Consider the following 14,200-nt stretch of genomic DNA (forward strand, 5'->3'; position numbering starts at 1 on the left):
GGAATGGCAACATACCACTATTCTTTAGTGGGAGAAACAATGTACTTCTCTGTGCAGATTCAAAAGGACCGCACATGACCACATTTCAGAAACTTGAGAACATGATAAACTCTCCTCACTTCCTACTTTCCCTTAATCTTCACTAACAGGTTTCCCCACCTGCTTGGTCTTGCCTTCATTTTGTTAAGGAATCATGAAATTTTTACTTTAGAGATTTACAACATACAGCATAGAGAAATTGACAGAATTTTAAAAACTGTGAATATAAACATAGCATATTATTAAAATGTCTCTCTCTTTACAGAGATCGCTCTGTTCCAGGATACATATTCTGTTTAAATTCTGTTCAGTGTTGTCTCCTGAGCATGTTCCCTGTGGGTTGGTGTTAAAGGCGAATCTCCTATTATGGATTCGTTGACTTATTGCTCCTTACCTGTTGCATTTCCTCATGATATATGACACATCTATCTGTCTATATCCGGGCACCCACTGGGTACAGCCAGGTACAGGGGCAAGCAGGAATGCTGTCAACCTATGCTGACTTGCCATGCTCAGTGTGTGTCTAGTCTGAGCGTGCGAACTCTCAATCTCTCCTTAGAATAATTCCATATCCATGCATATGTGGAATATATATTTCTCTTTTCCTCGTACACAGCAAGCTGTTTTTATCATTTAGTTAATTCCAAGTTCATCACTCTTGATCACCTCTTTCATCCCATTTCTCACATATACTTGAATGGCCTGTGCCTTTGAGCATCAATTCTCATGGATTATAGGCTATAAAATAGCCTTTCCACATCTTGATTATAAAAGTATTCTTTTCCTGGCACTCATGTTTCATGTGAACAGAGGTTCTTTTCTACTGTGGTCCCATTTTCTTTTTCTGTTTATGCATGTATTACATAGGCTTTTAAAAAATCCCTTAACAAACTAATTTTCTAATATGACTATTTAAATCAAAACCTGCATCTTTATATTTAATAAATCTTGTCATTCAAATAAGTGCTAAGTCACAAAGCAAGGAGATTAAGAGGGTACAAGTGAAAGGCATGGATAAAGGAGATCAAAAGGAGCGAAAGAAAAAGTCAAGATGTATATTTACCAAACTTCATAGTTACTGAAAATTTCTTTTGGCATATATCTTTATAGATGCTACATAGAGTTTAGAATTCTTACCTAAAATAATTACAGAGCTAGTATTTTCTTTGTAAGTCTTTCCTTACTTGTTGAAAGGGAAAAAATAAAAGAGGAGTAAGCAAAAGAATTCCTTTTCATCTGTAGTAAGAAGAGAATTGCTTTACATCTACAGTGAGTGATGTGGCTACCATCAGAACTTCTTACCTGGCAGGCTTCTGCCTGATCCCTCAGAGCCGTTATGCTGTTCCCAAATGCGTTGAGATCCACCAGGAAGGCCTCATGCTTCTTGAGAAGGGCCTGCATTTGTTGATGGAAAAATAATTAGAGCAAATATCAGAGAAACAGCAAGATTGCCAGGGAGGCGCTTCGGCTACTATTATCTTTTAATGGATTATGCGATTGGGTTTAATCGCTTACTTCTATACTAGAAAACTCCTTTTCATATCGCATTTGCAAGACTCGAGGAAATTTCAGTAAACAAATGAATAACAATTTCAAAGTATTTGATAAAATCAAAATTAATTAAGACTTACACACTTTTTAACCAAGACATATCACAACGGTGACAGGGTGCAACTGTGGACAATAATATATGGGTAATGTTACTTTGCAGGACTCATATCAGAAAAACCTAAAACACACACTATTTCTAAGGCTAATGAAGTCTATAAAGGCTTTCTATATGACACTGACCAAATCATAGCGGCAAATGTCTGATCCTTTAGGTTCCTCCTATCCCAACTTGTCTGTCTGATTTCATTTCAATTAAAAAAATCATATGCCCATTTTAAAGGAATAGTTAATTTATAGAAGTTCAGGGTGACTCTGAAAAGTTTAGAATAGGACCAAGACAGATGTAGATCTTTGATGACAGACTTTGATTTAGGTATTCTTTATAGGATCTACAGATTTCTATGACATTAGAAAAAAATGTGATGTTCTTTTGGTACCTTTGCTAACTTAGGGTATATCACGGCAGATCAAGGCAAAAAGAAAATAATCACTGCTGAAGCATCAGATAATCTAGAATTTGATGGAATTTGGTAAGTGTTCACTGGACCATGGCCATTCCTTCCCACCTTACCCCAGCTGCTTCCTCATCAGCTCCATAGTTTTTGTTGTCGACGATTGGTTCTTTCTCCTTAACCCATGCTTCTGCTTCATGCAGATCCGCCAGGTACTGTTGGAGCTGGACATTGGCCTTGAGATCATTCTCCCGTCTAACAGCTCGTGCATGGAGAGACTCCATATTTTTGTTCAAGCTCTCAACCCTAGATGCTATGTCTTCTGCAGCAAAGTGTCCTATGGAGTAGGTACAGATATAGTGAGTATGACCCTCGTTCATAGCTGTCATGTTCTAATCCTCATCAAACCTTGGAGAAAAGAAAATAGGCAAGATGATGCTGAATTTAGTCAGGATTACAATAGAATTTCTGGTATGTCTTATAGGTGGAGTATCGATGTATATATGTGATGGGGAATGAGTAGGGATGAGCTGACAAACAGACACAAAAACAAAACACCCGCCAGTGCTGTAAGACTCGGGGTGAAAATCATTTCTTCTCTAGATTCAGCAGAAGGACTAGCAAGATCTCCACTTTCCGTTAAAAGTAGAAAACAGGTCAATATGGGAAGTATAATGATTTTTAGAGCATTAATAAAAGAAAAGGAAAAAGCGAGACATGTCCTAAGGATATAGCTTATACCTTGAATCATTTGGAGATTCTATGCTAGGACACTAATCCAAGCTATACCTTAGTTGTTGAGATAGAGAATGGAAAATTCAAGAATATGTGAGAAAGAGAATACAAGAGATAAGGTCTTCACAGAGTCGTGGCTTCAAAGACATTCATGTCCCTTTGGATGTCAGATTGATGCCTCATTTGTACACATGCAAAGAGACAATGAAAAATCATGTGAAGGCAGCCATAACACCATCCTTAGGACTCATCTAAATCTGCAAATAGTTAAAACTAGAACTCGATAAACAGAAATGATAAACACAAAGTAGAGTCATTAGAATAGTATTGTAGTACTAGATTATCTTTAAATAGTTCAATAATACAATCTGTCTGATAAATCACAATGAAGACCCAAGAGGTCCTATGACTGTCAAACTGAAGAAACAAATATGAGTGATAAAAAGGAAAGTTTAAGGTGCCTGGAAAAGAAGATTGATGATAGACAGTGGACAGAATCAGATTTCAAATCAGAAATTGTGATTCTGAGGGTAACATACTTACATCTTTAAGGAAGCTACTTTGACATGTAATGAAAATACACTTGAAAAAATGAATGTAAAATAAATTAAGACAGTCAAATGAACAGATGCAAAGGGATTCATGGTTAGCTGTAAGGACCGACAGAGGAAGTTCATCAAGTAGAAAGAAAGCAGTACAGATAGTAATCCCAACCAGCACAAAGGAACAAAGAACAGCAGAAGCGGTAAATATATGGAGAGAACTTTCTTATTTCTCAATGTTATTCAAAGATAATTGAAATCTAAAGTAAAAATAATGCTAAAACATTGAAAGATTTTATGATGTAACAAAATTAAAATGTATAATAGCAGGAAAAAGAGAGAAATGGAAGAATGCACTAAAGGATGTTTCATTACAAATAAAATGCTGTACTATCTGAGGTTAAAATGTCATAAATTCAAATATGTATTTTAAACCCTAGAATAAACTCCCAGTGCTTTGCTTTCAGAATATCTATAAAAACTTAAACAATGTATAGTACCCCTAATAAGCTGCCATACATATGATTATATTTATAATAGTTCCCGTATAAGAAGGTAAACATGAAATTTTGAGGTAAAAACTAATTAAAAGACAAGCCAAATGATTACATTAAAAACATAAATAGGGGGCTGGAGAGATGGCTCAGGGGTTAAGAGCATTGCTTGCTCTTCCAAAGGTCCTGAGTTCAATTCCCAGTAACCACATGGTGGCTCACAACCATCTGGAATGAGATCTGGTGCCCTCTTCTGACCTGCAAGCATACATGCAGAATAATACTGTATACATAATAAATAAGTAAATCTTAAAAAAAATAAAAACATGAATAGATTTCAGAAAAAAGAATATTTCTGGGAACAAAGATGGATATTTCATTTTGTAGAAATAACAATTGATCAGAAGGACAAATAACTCAGCTATATTTGCATATACTAGTAAGCTTTCAAAACATTATAAAACAAAATTGATGACCTTATAATAAGAAATAGAAAAGTATCAACACCCGCAGTAAGGGAATTAAAGAAGCAAAAATTTACCGTCTATGGAAAGATATAATTAAAAACAAACAAATGATTAAACAACAAAAAAGGAAAATAAATTTCATTGGTTTGCATAACTTACTTCACAACTGAAAATTTTCAGGAACCTTTAATTCAATCTAAACTTTTAAAAACTAGATACTAATAATTGATTAGTTAACAGAGGGAAAATATTTTAGTGTAACCTGGATTGCTTGTCCATACCTGGCATATGATGCTCAAAACTAACATATTATTTGGAGAGTAGAGATCTCTATGTATGGACAATAAGCACGCAAATTAGTCAGTAAAGTTTCATCAAAGGAGAAATTTAAAGGAATGACCTTTCTACTATAGTCATATAATGTATCCTTGAGAAGCAAGGCTTTTAGACATTTGGAAAGTCCCTTACATAGAGAAGAGTCTTGTGTTTTATAAGACTTTGGAACTTAGATTTGAATTCTGTATCTTCTCCAAAGAAGCACATTGATAATTAGACTAAACTTGATTTATTTTAATGATTTTGAATTTGCAGTCATGAGGATTTAATAATGTGTTCGAACATCTTCTGCTACAGCAGGATTATAAAAAACACAGTGTATACTGCTTTGTCAAAAACACTCAAAGGGAATTTCTTCATTAAATTAGAAAGTGATGTCATCTAGTTTTAAATTCACTTTAGGTACTAAGATTGCCAAAACTTCTTTTCAAAGTCTGTCATAGTGGAGTTTGGACAAATCAGTCTGCGTCAAACGTACCTTCCTCTACCATTTTGTTCCCCCTCTCTGTTATCACTTGAATGCGTGGCTCATGGCTAGAAATGTCTGCCAAGATGACTTCATGTCTGTTCAGAAGATTCTTGGCTGCAACCAAGTCCTTGCCTACAGAGAAAAATAATTCAAGGTTTAGTATTGTCCTTAATAATACATGTTTTATCTGTTGCGCAATAGTAATATCACACAAATATGACCACTGAGAATTTAATCCATCTCTACCATCCCTGCATACTCAACATGCTTAAACCCTAAAATTTCCAGACTCTCTTCTCTGTAGTTAGCACTAAACACCTCTTCAGACACTCTCCATGCTATTTCTAAAGGTTTTGTAGACAAATTTCTCTATGGCCTTTCATTGAAGCTCCCAGTACATCTGATAAAGTTGTGTAGTATTTGTGTGTGCTTTTCTTGTACATCAAGGCAACTCTCCTGGAAGTTACACTTATTAATTAATAAGTTCTAAAGTATAAAACAATTGTACAGCTATATTTCACTTCTGAATCTTTGTGGTCGGTCACATAGTTCTTAAAGGATCACCAATAACACAGACACATACATTCACTACTTCAAGCATTAATCATTACTTCTCAGAGAAGAAGTATCAACAAATAAATTTTAGCTCAATCTTTAGAAGGCTAAGCACTCCAGATCTTCCTTGAGGATTGAATTCATGCCATGGTTCATGGCTATCTTATAAGGTGAATTTGTTGACACAATTTTTAAGCATTAAAGGATGATGGAGGTCAGAACAAAATTTCGTGAGTCTGGTGTGGAAGAACCAAGAGTAAACTTTTGTCCCCTCACTGTTGCATCTTGTTCTCTCAACCTGGAGACCTTGGTCCTTTCCTGCCTGCTCAGTCTGATGATGCAGCACTGACCGAGTTGGGTGGAAGCTGCTGAGGGCTCAGTCTCCTGGATCCAGGCTTCCTCATCTTCTGAGTCCCTGCAAATCTGCTGTAACTTGAGTAGGTCAATGAGTTTCTTCTTCCTGGTGGCCAGCGGCTCTTTCAGAGCTTCAAAGCGGGTCACCAAGGACTCCTGCCTTGCACGTATGTCCCCAGAGTCGGGATGACCTATTTCTTCAAAATGTGCTGCCATGTCTGTGAGGGTATCCACTTGATTCTGATGGAGAAAACAATATGTGTTAGGAAATTATATAATTTGTTAAGAATTAGATGAGATTTCCTTGTGCTGAAAAGCGGGAGCCCCATTACTTTAATTTTCCCTGTGATATTTTTTAAAAGAACTAGTGAGATTGCATGGATGCAGAATACCAGAATAGGAAGCTCTTATGTTATATGCAATAGTATTGGTACAGACTAATGTGAGATTAGCTACAAGTGAGAAAAGGCAAAGTAAATGTCAAGGCTGTCTAAAATATCCTAGGATTCTCAACTGAGAGAGTGGTGTGATATTTAGAAGAGTTAATAATTGCTTACGCTAGTCATCAGTTTCCAGTACGACTTGCTCAGGAGAAAGAGGACTCGGGAGGTACTGGGGAGAGGCAGTTTGCCAACTAAATTTTTGAAAAATTTCCTTTGGTTTCCTGATCACTTAATAGGAATAATAATAATTACAGATTATGAACATTCGCTGAGTATATGTTCGCTTTTCTACAATTAGCAAAAAGCTAAAAACGAACCTGACGAGAGGTCACAGCTGACTCAAGAAGGCCGTGTTTCCTCAGGAGATTCTGCACATCTGCCAGGCCTTTCCCATAATCCTCAGAGGTAACCTGCCACTCCATGTCTTCCAGCCAGTTCTTCAAGTCTTCTGCGTTGTTATCAAACTGCAGCAGCTGGTTAGCTTCATACAGCTCGGTCCCTAGGGGAGGGCATCGGGTGGAAGACACAGAGAACTAAGGCTTTTACTCTGCACAATGTAATACCCCATCCCTCAGCTTAAGGAGAAATGTATTTGGATATTCCAAAGAGAAAAATAAGAGAACCATCTCCCATTGCACTACAGAAGGAGCCATCATAAGTTGGAATTTTGCTGGTATTTAGTTTTAAATACAGACTTGCTAACAAAGCACAAACTATAAGTTACATCCTCTGGTGAACTACTTGCTAGTTGTCCACTCTTTTGAGTATTTTCAGGAGTCATTTGATAAACAGTGTACAGACCCTTCTTTGGATGAGATTCAAATCCAGACATCACATTTGCTCAGTTATGGAGCTGGTATGTGTGAAATTCTGAGGATGTTTGTAGTACGGCTGGCCTTGTATTTAGTGAATGTCTTTCATTGCACACCATGATTCATCATTCTATTTTCTAGAATACCTTGGTGATTCCCATTATGTTTGGCCAATTCTTTATTCTATTACCTTGAAGCTGTCTGCATTATTATTCTTCAAAGCAATTATTATGTCTTCCATTGTGAGAAGTAGCCATGATATCTTATTATTAAGGAAGATTATATTTTTCCCTTAATCAGGATGACATCCCAGAAAACCAACATGACCTCTTCTATACCCTTTTCTGTACCCAGGTCAAAATCTTGTCTTCAGATGAGAGTCATAAAAAGTAGATACCAATAACATACCAACAGAGAAAATATCACACTTTTAAAAATTACTAACAGACAAAAGCTTAATTTCCAAATGTAAGTGGCAAGATAAAAATAGGTAAGAGATATGTATTTGAAAACTTATAATAGGGTCTAATCAGTTTGCATTGAAAAAAAAAGAAACATTTTATCAAACTCTGTAAGAATAAAATACATAGAACCATTGGGTGTGATACCAATAGTCTTTTCATTTCTAAACTCTTAATGTCCATTTTAACATTTTATATTATGACCCATTTATAGTCTAGTTTATATAATCAAAATATGTTAAAAATAACTCTAGTATACTAGGGTTAGATATAAAGCCAATACTGAATTCGTGGCTTTCAATATTTCAACATTTATGTAAGAAAAAAATCTAGGAGAAAACTGAAGGAAAAAAAGAAGTTTCAATGCCAACAAAACTCCAATTTAAATAAAAGAAGCATTTCAAAAATTAAATATATAATGTGATATATTTAGACTGGATTTTAAATGTTGATGATCACATGACACAGGGAAGCAAATGGCTAGGGTTCCATTGCAAACTGTTCACCAAATAACAAGGTAAGGACAGAATTAGTAGATTTTATAATTTAAGAATTTAATTATCTTTTATCCAAACCTTTGTTTCTAACCTTTTTGTGCTGTTGCCTCCAACAACTCCTTCCAGAGGTTGGCAACCTCGTTCATGCGAGCAGCCACAGCATCAGAGGCGTAGTGACCATTCTCAATCATCTCCTGGCCAGTTTTCTCCAGGTTGTTGAGCATAATCCTATTAGCTGCCAGTTCCTCTTCAAAGTCCAATTGCTTCTGAACCCGGCTCTTCAAGTTCTGCACATCCTGAGAAAAGATAAGGAAATCATTGCTTGAGGAAGGAGGGACAGACAGTTTGAGGAAAACCAGAACTAGATGATGAGATGCTATAAAAATCAAGGTGTAACTAAACTGGAAGATTATCTCCATGTTCACCATCAGTTTATAACCTTATGGAGTCCTGTGTGTGATTTTCTTTCTGATATGCCGGCTGTGGGGTACCCAGTGGGACAGAAACCCCAACAAGCCGGCCTTCATGTTACATACCTTGACTTCAAAATTTGAATCTAAGGATATGATACTTTGGAAAGGAGGTTACTCTTTTGTTTTCACAGAGGATGAGACCCTGTGGATTGCTTCTATCCCAATATGTTATGATAGACCCCGTCCTCCTGAAAGGTTGCTATGAACACCCTTAAGAAATTACTTTGCTCAACTGCCGACTGAGATGAATCTATCACACAGTTTATACCATGAAAGACCTGATTAACAGCGCCCCTATACAGCAGGAAGAAGTTTGGAGAGAAGTAACTACGTCCATATTCCCAGATATTGTTTATAAATGTTCTTTTACATTTAAAGGGGGATAGAATATAGATATTAATAATTTGCATTGGTATGGATTTTAAGGTCAATTTTATTATATGTATATGTATTTCTGATCTTGATTAAGGTATGATTGTGTAGTTCACTTAAAAATGTAATCTATAATTAGGAAATATAGGTTGTTAATGAATAATCATCAATAATAGTCAAACTTGTAGTAATGTTAGGTTGATTTTCTAGATGTGCATAGATATATTTAAGATAGGCATTTTTCATATCTTTCAAAGACTATAGAACATGACATTTAATGTTTTAATAACTTAGGACTTTTCATGACAATGAGACACGTCTGCTCCTGGCAGCACCAATCTACTTCAAGAGGAAGATGGGCATCGTAGAAGCTCCTTATGGAGTTTGATAGCCATTTAGGCAAGAAACTGCTCTTGCCTGGACTGTTTTATAAACTGGACACAGAGAACCTGCAGAGAGAGGAATGCTGAACTTGCCTAAAGGTGAGATGATCTTTCGGGGTTCCTGATTTATGAAAGAGTCTGCGAGACACTCTGCAGGACACAGCAGATAGTGACTGAACTGCCTTTGAAATTTCTTGTTTCATGGAAATGTCTCTGGGTACTATGGGCCTGTAGGGTAAAGATGGATGCCCCAACAGTACAGAGGAATTTTGGGTGACTGTCCAGGCAGCAAGATGTCTCTGTCATTTCTAGAGTTTTGGAAGTTGCTTACTTCTTGTTTACTTAGGTAATATCATATCCTTCTGGAGTCTTTGATGGAGTTGAAGAATGGTTAGTTATAGTTTTCCATTATTATGTTAAATATAAAATAAATATAAATACTGTAACTGTAGTTTCTACTCAATAACTGTTTTGTTATATGTAATTTTACTATGTTAAAGTGAAAGTCTTTCTTTTTTGTTTAAATAGAAAAAAGGGAAATGATGTAGATGGGCCTTCTGTCTATGTGTTATTTTCAATGGTTAATAAAGAGACTGCCTTGGCCCTTTGATAGGACAGAAAATTAGGTAGGTGGAGTAAACAGAACAGAATGCTGGGAAGAGGGAAGTGAGGCAGATGCCATGGAGCCAGCCACCAGGTCAGACATGCTGTATCTTTTCCAGTAAGCCACCACCTCGTGGTGCTGCACAGATTATTAGAAATGGGTTAATCAATATGTGAGAGTTAGTCAGTAACTAACTCTCTAGAGATAATGGGCCAGGCAGTGTTTAAATGAATACAGTTTCCGTGTTATTATTTCTGGGACTAAGCTAGCTGTGCAGGAGCCAGGTGGGATGAAAAGCAGGCCTGCCCACAGCTCCTCACTACAGATGGTGCCCACATGGATAACTGAATCCACAGAAAGCCTGAGAAAGCTTGGGAAAGAATAGAGTAAAGCATGTTTTCTTGGTAGCAGCGATTTCTCAGGTCTGCTCTGCTTGCTAGAGGTAAGCAAATGCTCTCATCTAAGAGAGGCTTCCTGACTCAGCTTTAGCTGCAAAAACCCTGCAGCTCTTTAAGAGGTCCTGCTACAAAACACTTAAACGGTGTTGATGAAAAGCTGAACGCATGTTTTTCGGTTTTCAGCTGTAGCAGGAAAAACCTGTGCTGTTTTAAAATGCCAGTTTTCTGGGCCGTCCTGCCAGGGCAATCTCTGACTCTTTCAGGCAGGCAGTTCAACTGAGTTTGGTCTGTGAGCAGAATGATACAGCTTGCTTGCTGGCAAGGACCTTGAAACGCCATAGACCTGTGGCAATAAAAATGGCTCTAGCGGTACCTCTACAATGAGGCTGGAAAGCTAAGGAATGGGATGGATCTAGCCATCAAAGCCATGGCTTTAGTCCTCTCCTTAAAGGCTCATGTGGTCAGAAAAAGAGAGATATACAGTAAAGATAGATTCAAAGATGAAGAAAACCTCTAAATGGTTTACAGTGTATTAAAAATATATGCAGGATAAAGGTTAAAGTTCTTAGGGTAAAAAAGGAAGAAAGAAAGTAGTTGGGTGTGGTAGCACACACCTTTAATCCCAATGCCTGGCAGAGGTAGGTTGACCTCTGTGACTTCAAGGGGCAGAGGTAGATTGACCTCTGTGACTTCAAGGTGTGGTAGTACACACCTTTAATCCCAATGCCTGGGAGGCAGAGACAGACAGATCTCTGTGAGTTCAAGGACAGCCTGGTCTACAGAGCTTTTCCAGGACAAAGATATACAGAGAACCTGACTCAAAAAGTAAAGGTAAAAATAAAAGAAATAGAGGGTAAAATAAAGCTGCACAAAGATGGAAAATACACAGAGAATTTTGATACTGTATTCTATTATGCTTTCTTTGAATTGTTTGAATGCTGAAGAAGGAGCAACAGCTGCTATAAGACTTTTGTTTATAAATGCTGCTGAACTAACCCAAGATAGGTATTTTGAAAATACCTTAGCTTCAAAACTGAAGTCAAAATGTATGTTACTTTGGAGAAGAGATTTTGCTTTTGTTTCCACAGAAAATGAGAGGCTGTGGATTCATTCTGAATTAAGAAAAATCAGCTTCGATAAAGGAAGACCTCCTAAGAAATTCCTGATAGGAACAGATGGCCCAGATGACAGACCTCTACATCCAGAATAGATTCAAGGCTGCTGCCTGAGATGATCAAGACTCCCAGTATACTCCAGTCAGGACTTGATTATAACTCTAAATTGTCTTTATTTCCCCATAAGATTATCAGCGCCCCCAACCAGCAGTAAGTAGTCTGGAATACTACATCCATATTCCCAACAAATGGACTATGGGTATTTTCCTTTGTTTAAAAAAAACAGAGGGAAATGGTGTGGGAGAATTGTCTGTATTCTGTCAATCATATTTTAATAAAATGCTGATTGGCCAGGCTGGCAGTATAGGCGGGAAAGCCAGACAGGAAGTAGAGGTGGAGCAAAGAGACTGGTAGTATTCTAGGAAGCAGGAAGCTCCCTCCCCCATTCCTGCCCAGATCACTGAAGAAGCAACATGTAAGCTGCCCCCACTGGAAAAGGTACTGAGCCATTATAGCTAATGTAGATAAGGATAATGGGGTAACATAAGTTATAAGAGCTAATAAGTAGCCTGACCTAATGGGCCAATCAGTTTATAACCTAATGTACACTGTGTGTGATTTTCTTTGTTGCTTGCTGGCTGTGGGGTACCGGGCAGGACAGAAACCCCAACAAGCGGCCCCTTCATGTTACAAGGCTACTAGAGAGAAGGCATCGACAGTCTTACTTAGCTATGACTCCCACTACAAATAACACTAACCTGCAAGATAAATGTTCCTAATAGTGAACTAGAGGGAGGACTGCTGTAGGGGTAAACAACTACTCTCTCTTTAGACCTGAAGATTGTTCTCCCAAAGGAACTCACATTTGGTGCTATAAATCTAATCAAAAACTCGTGGCAGAGGGAGTCTCAGTCCCTAGGTGTATATTTAGTATTCTTGTAAATTGCCGTGGTGTCAAACTGTCATGACATAAATATACATTAAACATACACATATGTATATGTACTTATGTTTATACCTATAGACAAATGTTACTCCAAGCCTTAATCAGAGAAGCATATCTGTGCAATAAATGATGATGAATGCAGATACAGATAGTTGCTGCGGGTGCGGATAGCAAAGAAATTTTGAGAGCTTAGCCCTAAACTGCCTATAAGGTTCAGGGACCATCTCAGAAGAGAAAGTAGTAAGAATATATGAACTGAAGGATAGGGAGAAGAGACGGGAAATGCTGGGCATGACACAACCAATGCAGCCATGATCTGACAGCAAGTGTGACTGATTGTAATGGGGCTGCATTAAACAGAGCCAATCAACAATCAGTCACAGATCAGCAGGAACATATGGGGCCTTACCTTTCACTGCTTAACTATTGGCTACTGATGGGTTCTAGGGGAAGATTATTTATTGTCTTCAGTAGTTCATCTAGTGAGAAGTTCACTAGTCTCCAATGAATACATAGTTCCAAATCCATGTTCACACAGATGATCCAGCTTAATAAACTTAGTGGCACATGTCTGCATGTGTATGCACATACATGTACACACACACACGGACACACACACACACATCTAAGGAACATAAACCTCAAACCAAACTTACAAACACAAAACAACAACAAAAAATTTCACGAATGTAGAAAAGGAGTTTGTAGGGGAAAGAGGTGGACTAATAGTGGTGGGAGAAAGATTAGGGAGGTTGGAGGTTATAATAATAAAATAAGGAAAATGCATTGTATCCATCTATGAATTGTCAAAGAACAAATTCGATAAAAGTTATTTAATAGCTTATATTATTACATATGTGAGTGAAAGCATGCATGGCACAACTCTAAGGAAGAGAAATCAGCAGCCCAAAGATTCCCCAGCAACTTTCTCAGTCACAGAAACTAAGACTACAGGTCAAAATTTCAAGCCCAGGTTGCACTTGAGAGTCCAAATGCTTTCAATCTTTGTGGTGACATGCTCTAAATAACTAGCTATCTTTGGACATATTCCAGTTCAGAAGCTGTCTTCTTCATTCATGCAATAAAGGATTCGTTCCTTCTAGTCACAGAGCTGAGGCCATAAGTCTACATTACCCAAATGCTCAAGTTACTTCTAAGCTCACTTTATCTTAAATTATCACAAATGAGAGAGGTGTGGAGAGAAGCAGAAGGTATGCTAGAGGAACTATGAGCATCTCAATAAGGAGCAGCCCTGTCCCTCATCCTGTTAAGGACACTAGAAGGAGATCCAGTTGAGAAAAGAGGAAGAAATAGGGTATGAGAAAAACCAGAATCTTGACCTTTGGATTTTATCTAAGTGTGTTGAAGGAGGCCACTTGGTCACTTGTTCATGTCCTGGCCACCCAGACCCCCGAAATAATCACACAGAAACTGTATTAATTAAATCACTGCTTAGCCCATTAGCTCCAGCTTCTTATTGGCTAACTATTACATATTAATTCAACTCATTTCTATTAATCTGTGTATAGCCATTTGGCTGTGGTTTATCAGCTAAAGTTCCAGCATCTGTCTCTGGTGGAGTTACATCGTGTCTCTCTGACTCCACCCTTCTTTTCCCCAGAATCTGTTTAGTTGTCCCCCA

At 37.6% G+C, this 14,200-nt stretch overlaps 1 protein-coding gene across 1 annotated transcript in view; it reads right to left on the minus strand.

The window, feature by feature from the left end:
• The window catches only part of Spta1 (spectrin alpha, erythrocytic 1), a 73,322-nt gene that overhangs the window by 43,560 nt on the left and 15,562 nt on the right, over nucleotides 1–14,200 (minus strand). The window contains exons 15-20 of the mRNA XM_087906103.1: nucleotides 8,359–8,563; nucleotides 6,815–6,996; nucleotides 6,051–6,294; nucleotides 5,155–5,277; nucleotides 2,222–2,439; nucleotides 1,342–1,434 (exon numbers count right to left, since the gene is read on the minus strand). Of these exons, the coding sequence (XP_087762229.1) occupies nucleotides 1,342–1,434; nucleotides 2,222–2,439; nucleotides 5,155–5,277; nucleotides 6,051–6,294; nucleotides 6,815–6,996; nucleotides 8,359–8,563 (1,065 nt within the window). The remainder of the gene's footprint in view (nucleotides 1–1,341; nucleotides 1,435–2,221; nucleotides 2,440–5,154; nucleotides 5,278–6,050; nucleotides 6,295–6,814; nucleotides 6,997–8,358; nucleotides 8,564–14,200) is intronic.

Source organism: Myodes glareolus, chromosome 5, assembly GCF_982192425.1.
Source record: "Myodes glareolus chromosome 5, mMyoGla1.1, whole genome shotgun sequence".
NCBI classification, from domain to species: domain Eukaryota; kingdom Metazoa; phylum Chordata; class Mammalia; order Rodentia; family Cricetidae; genus Myodes; species Myodes glareolus.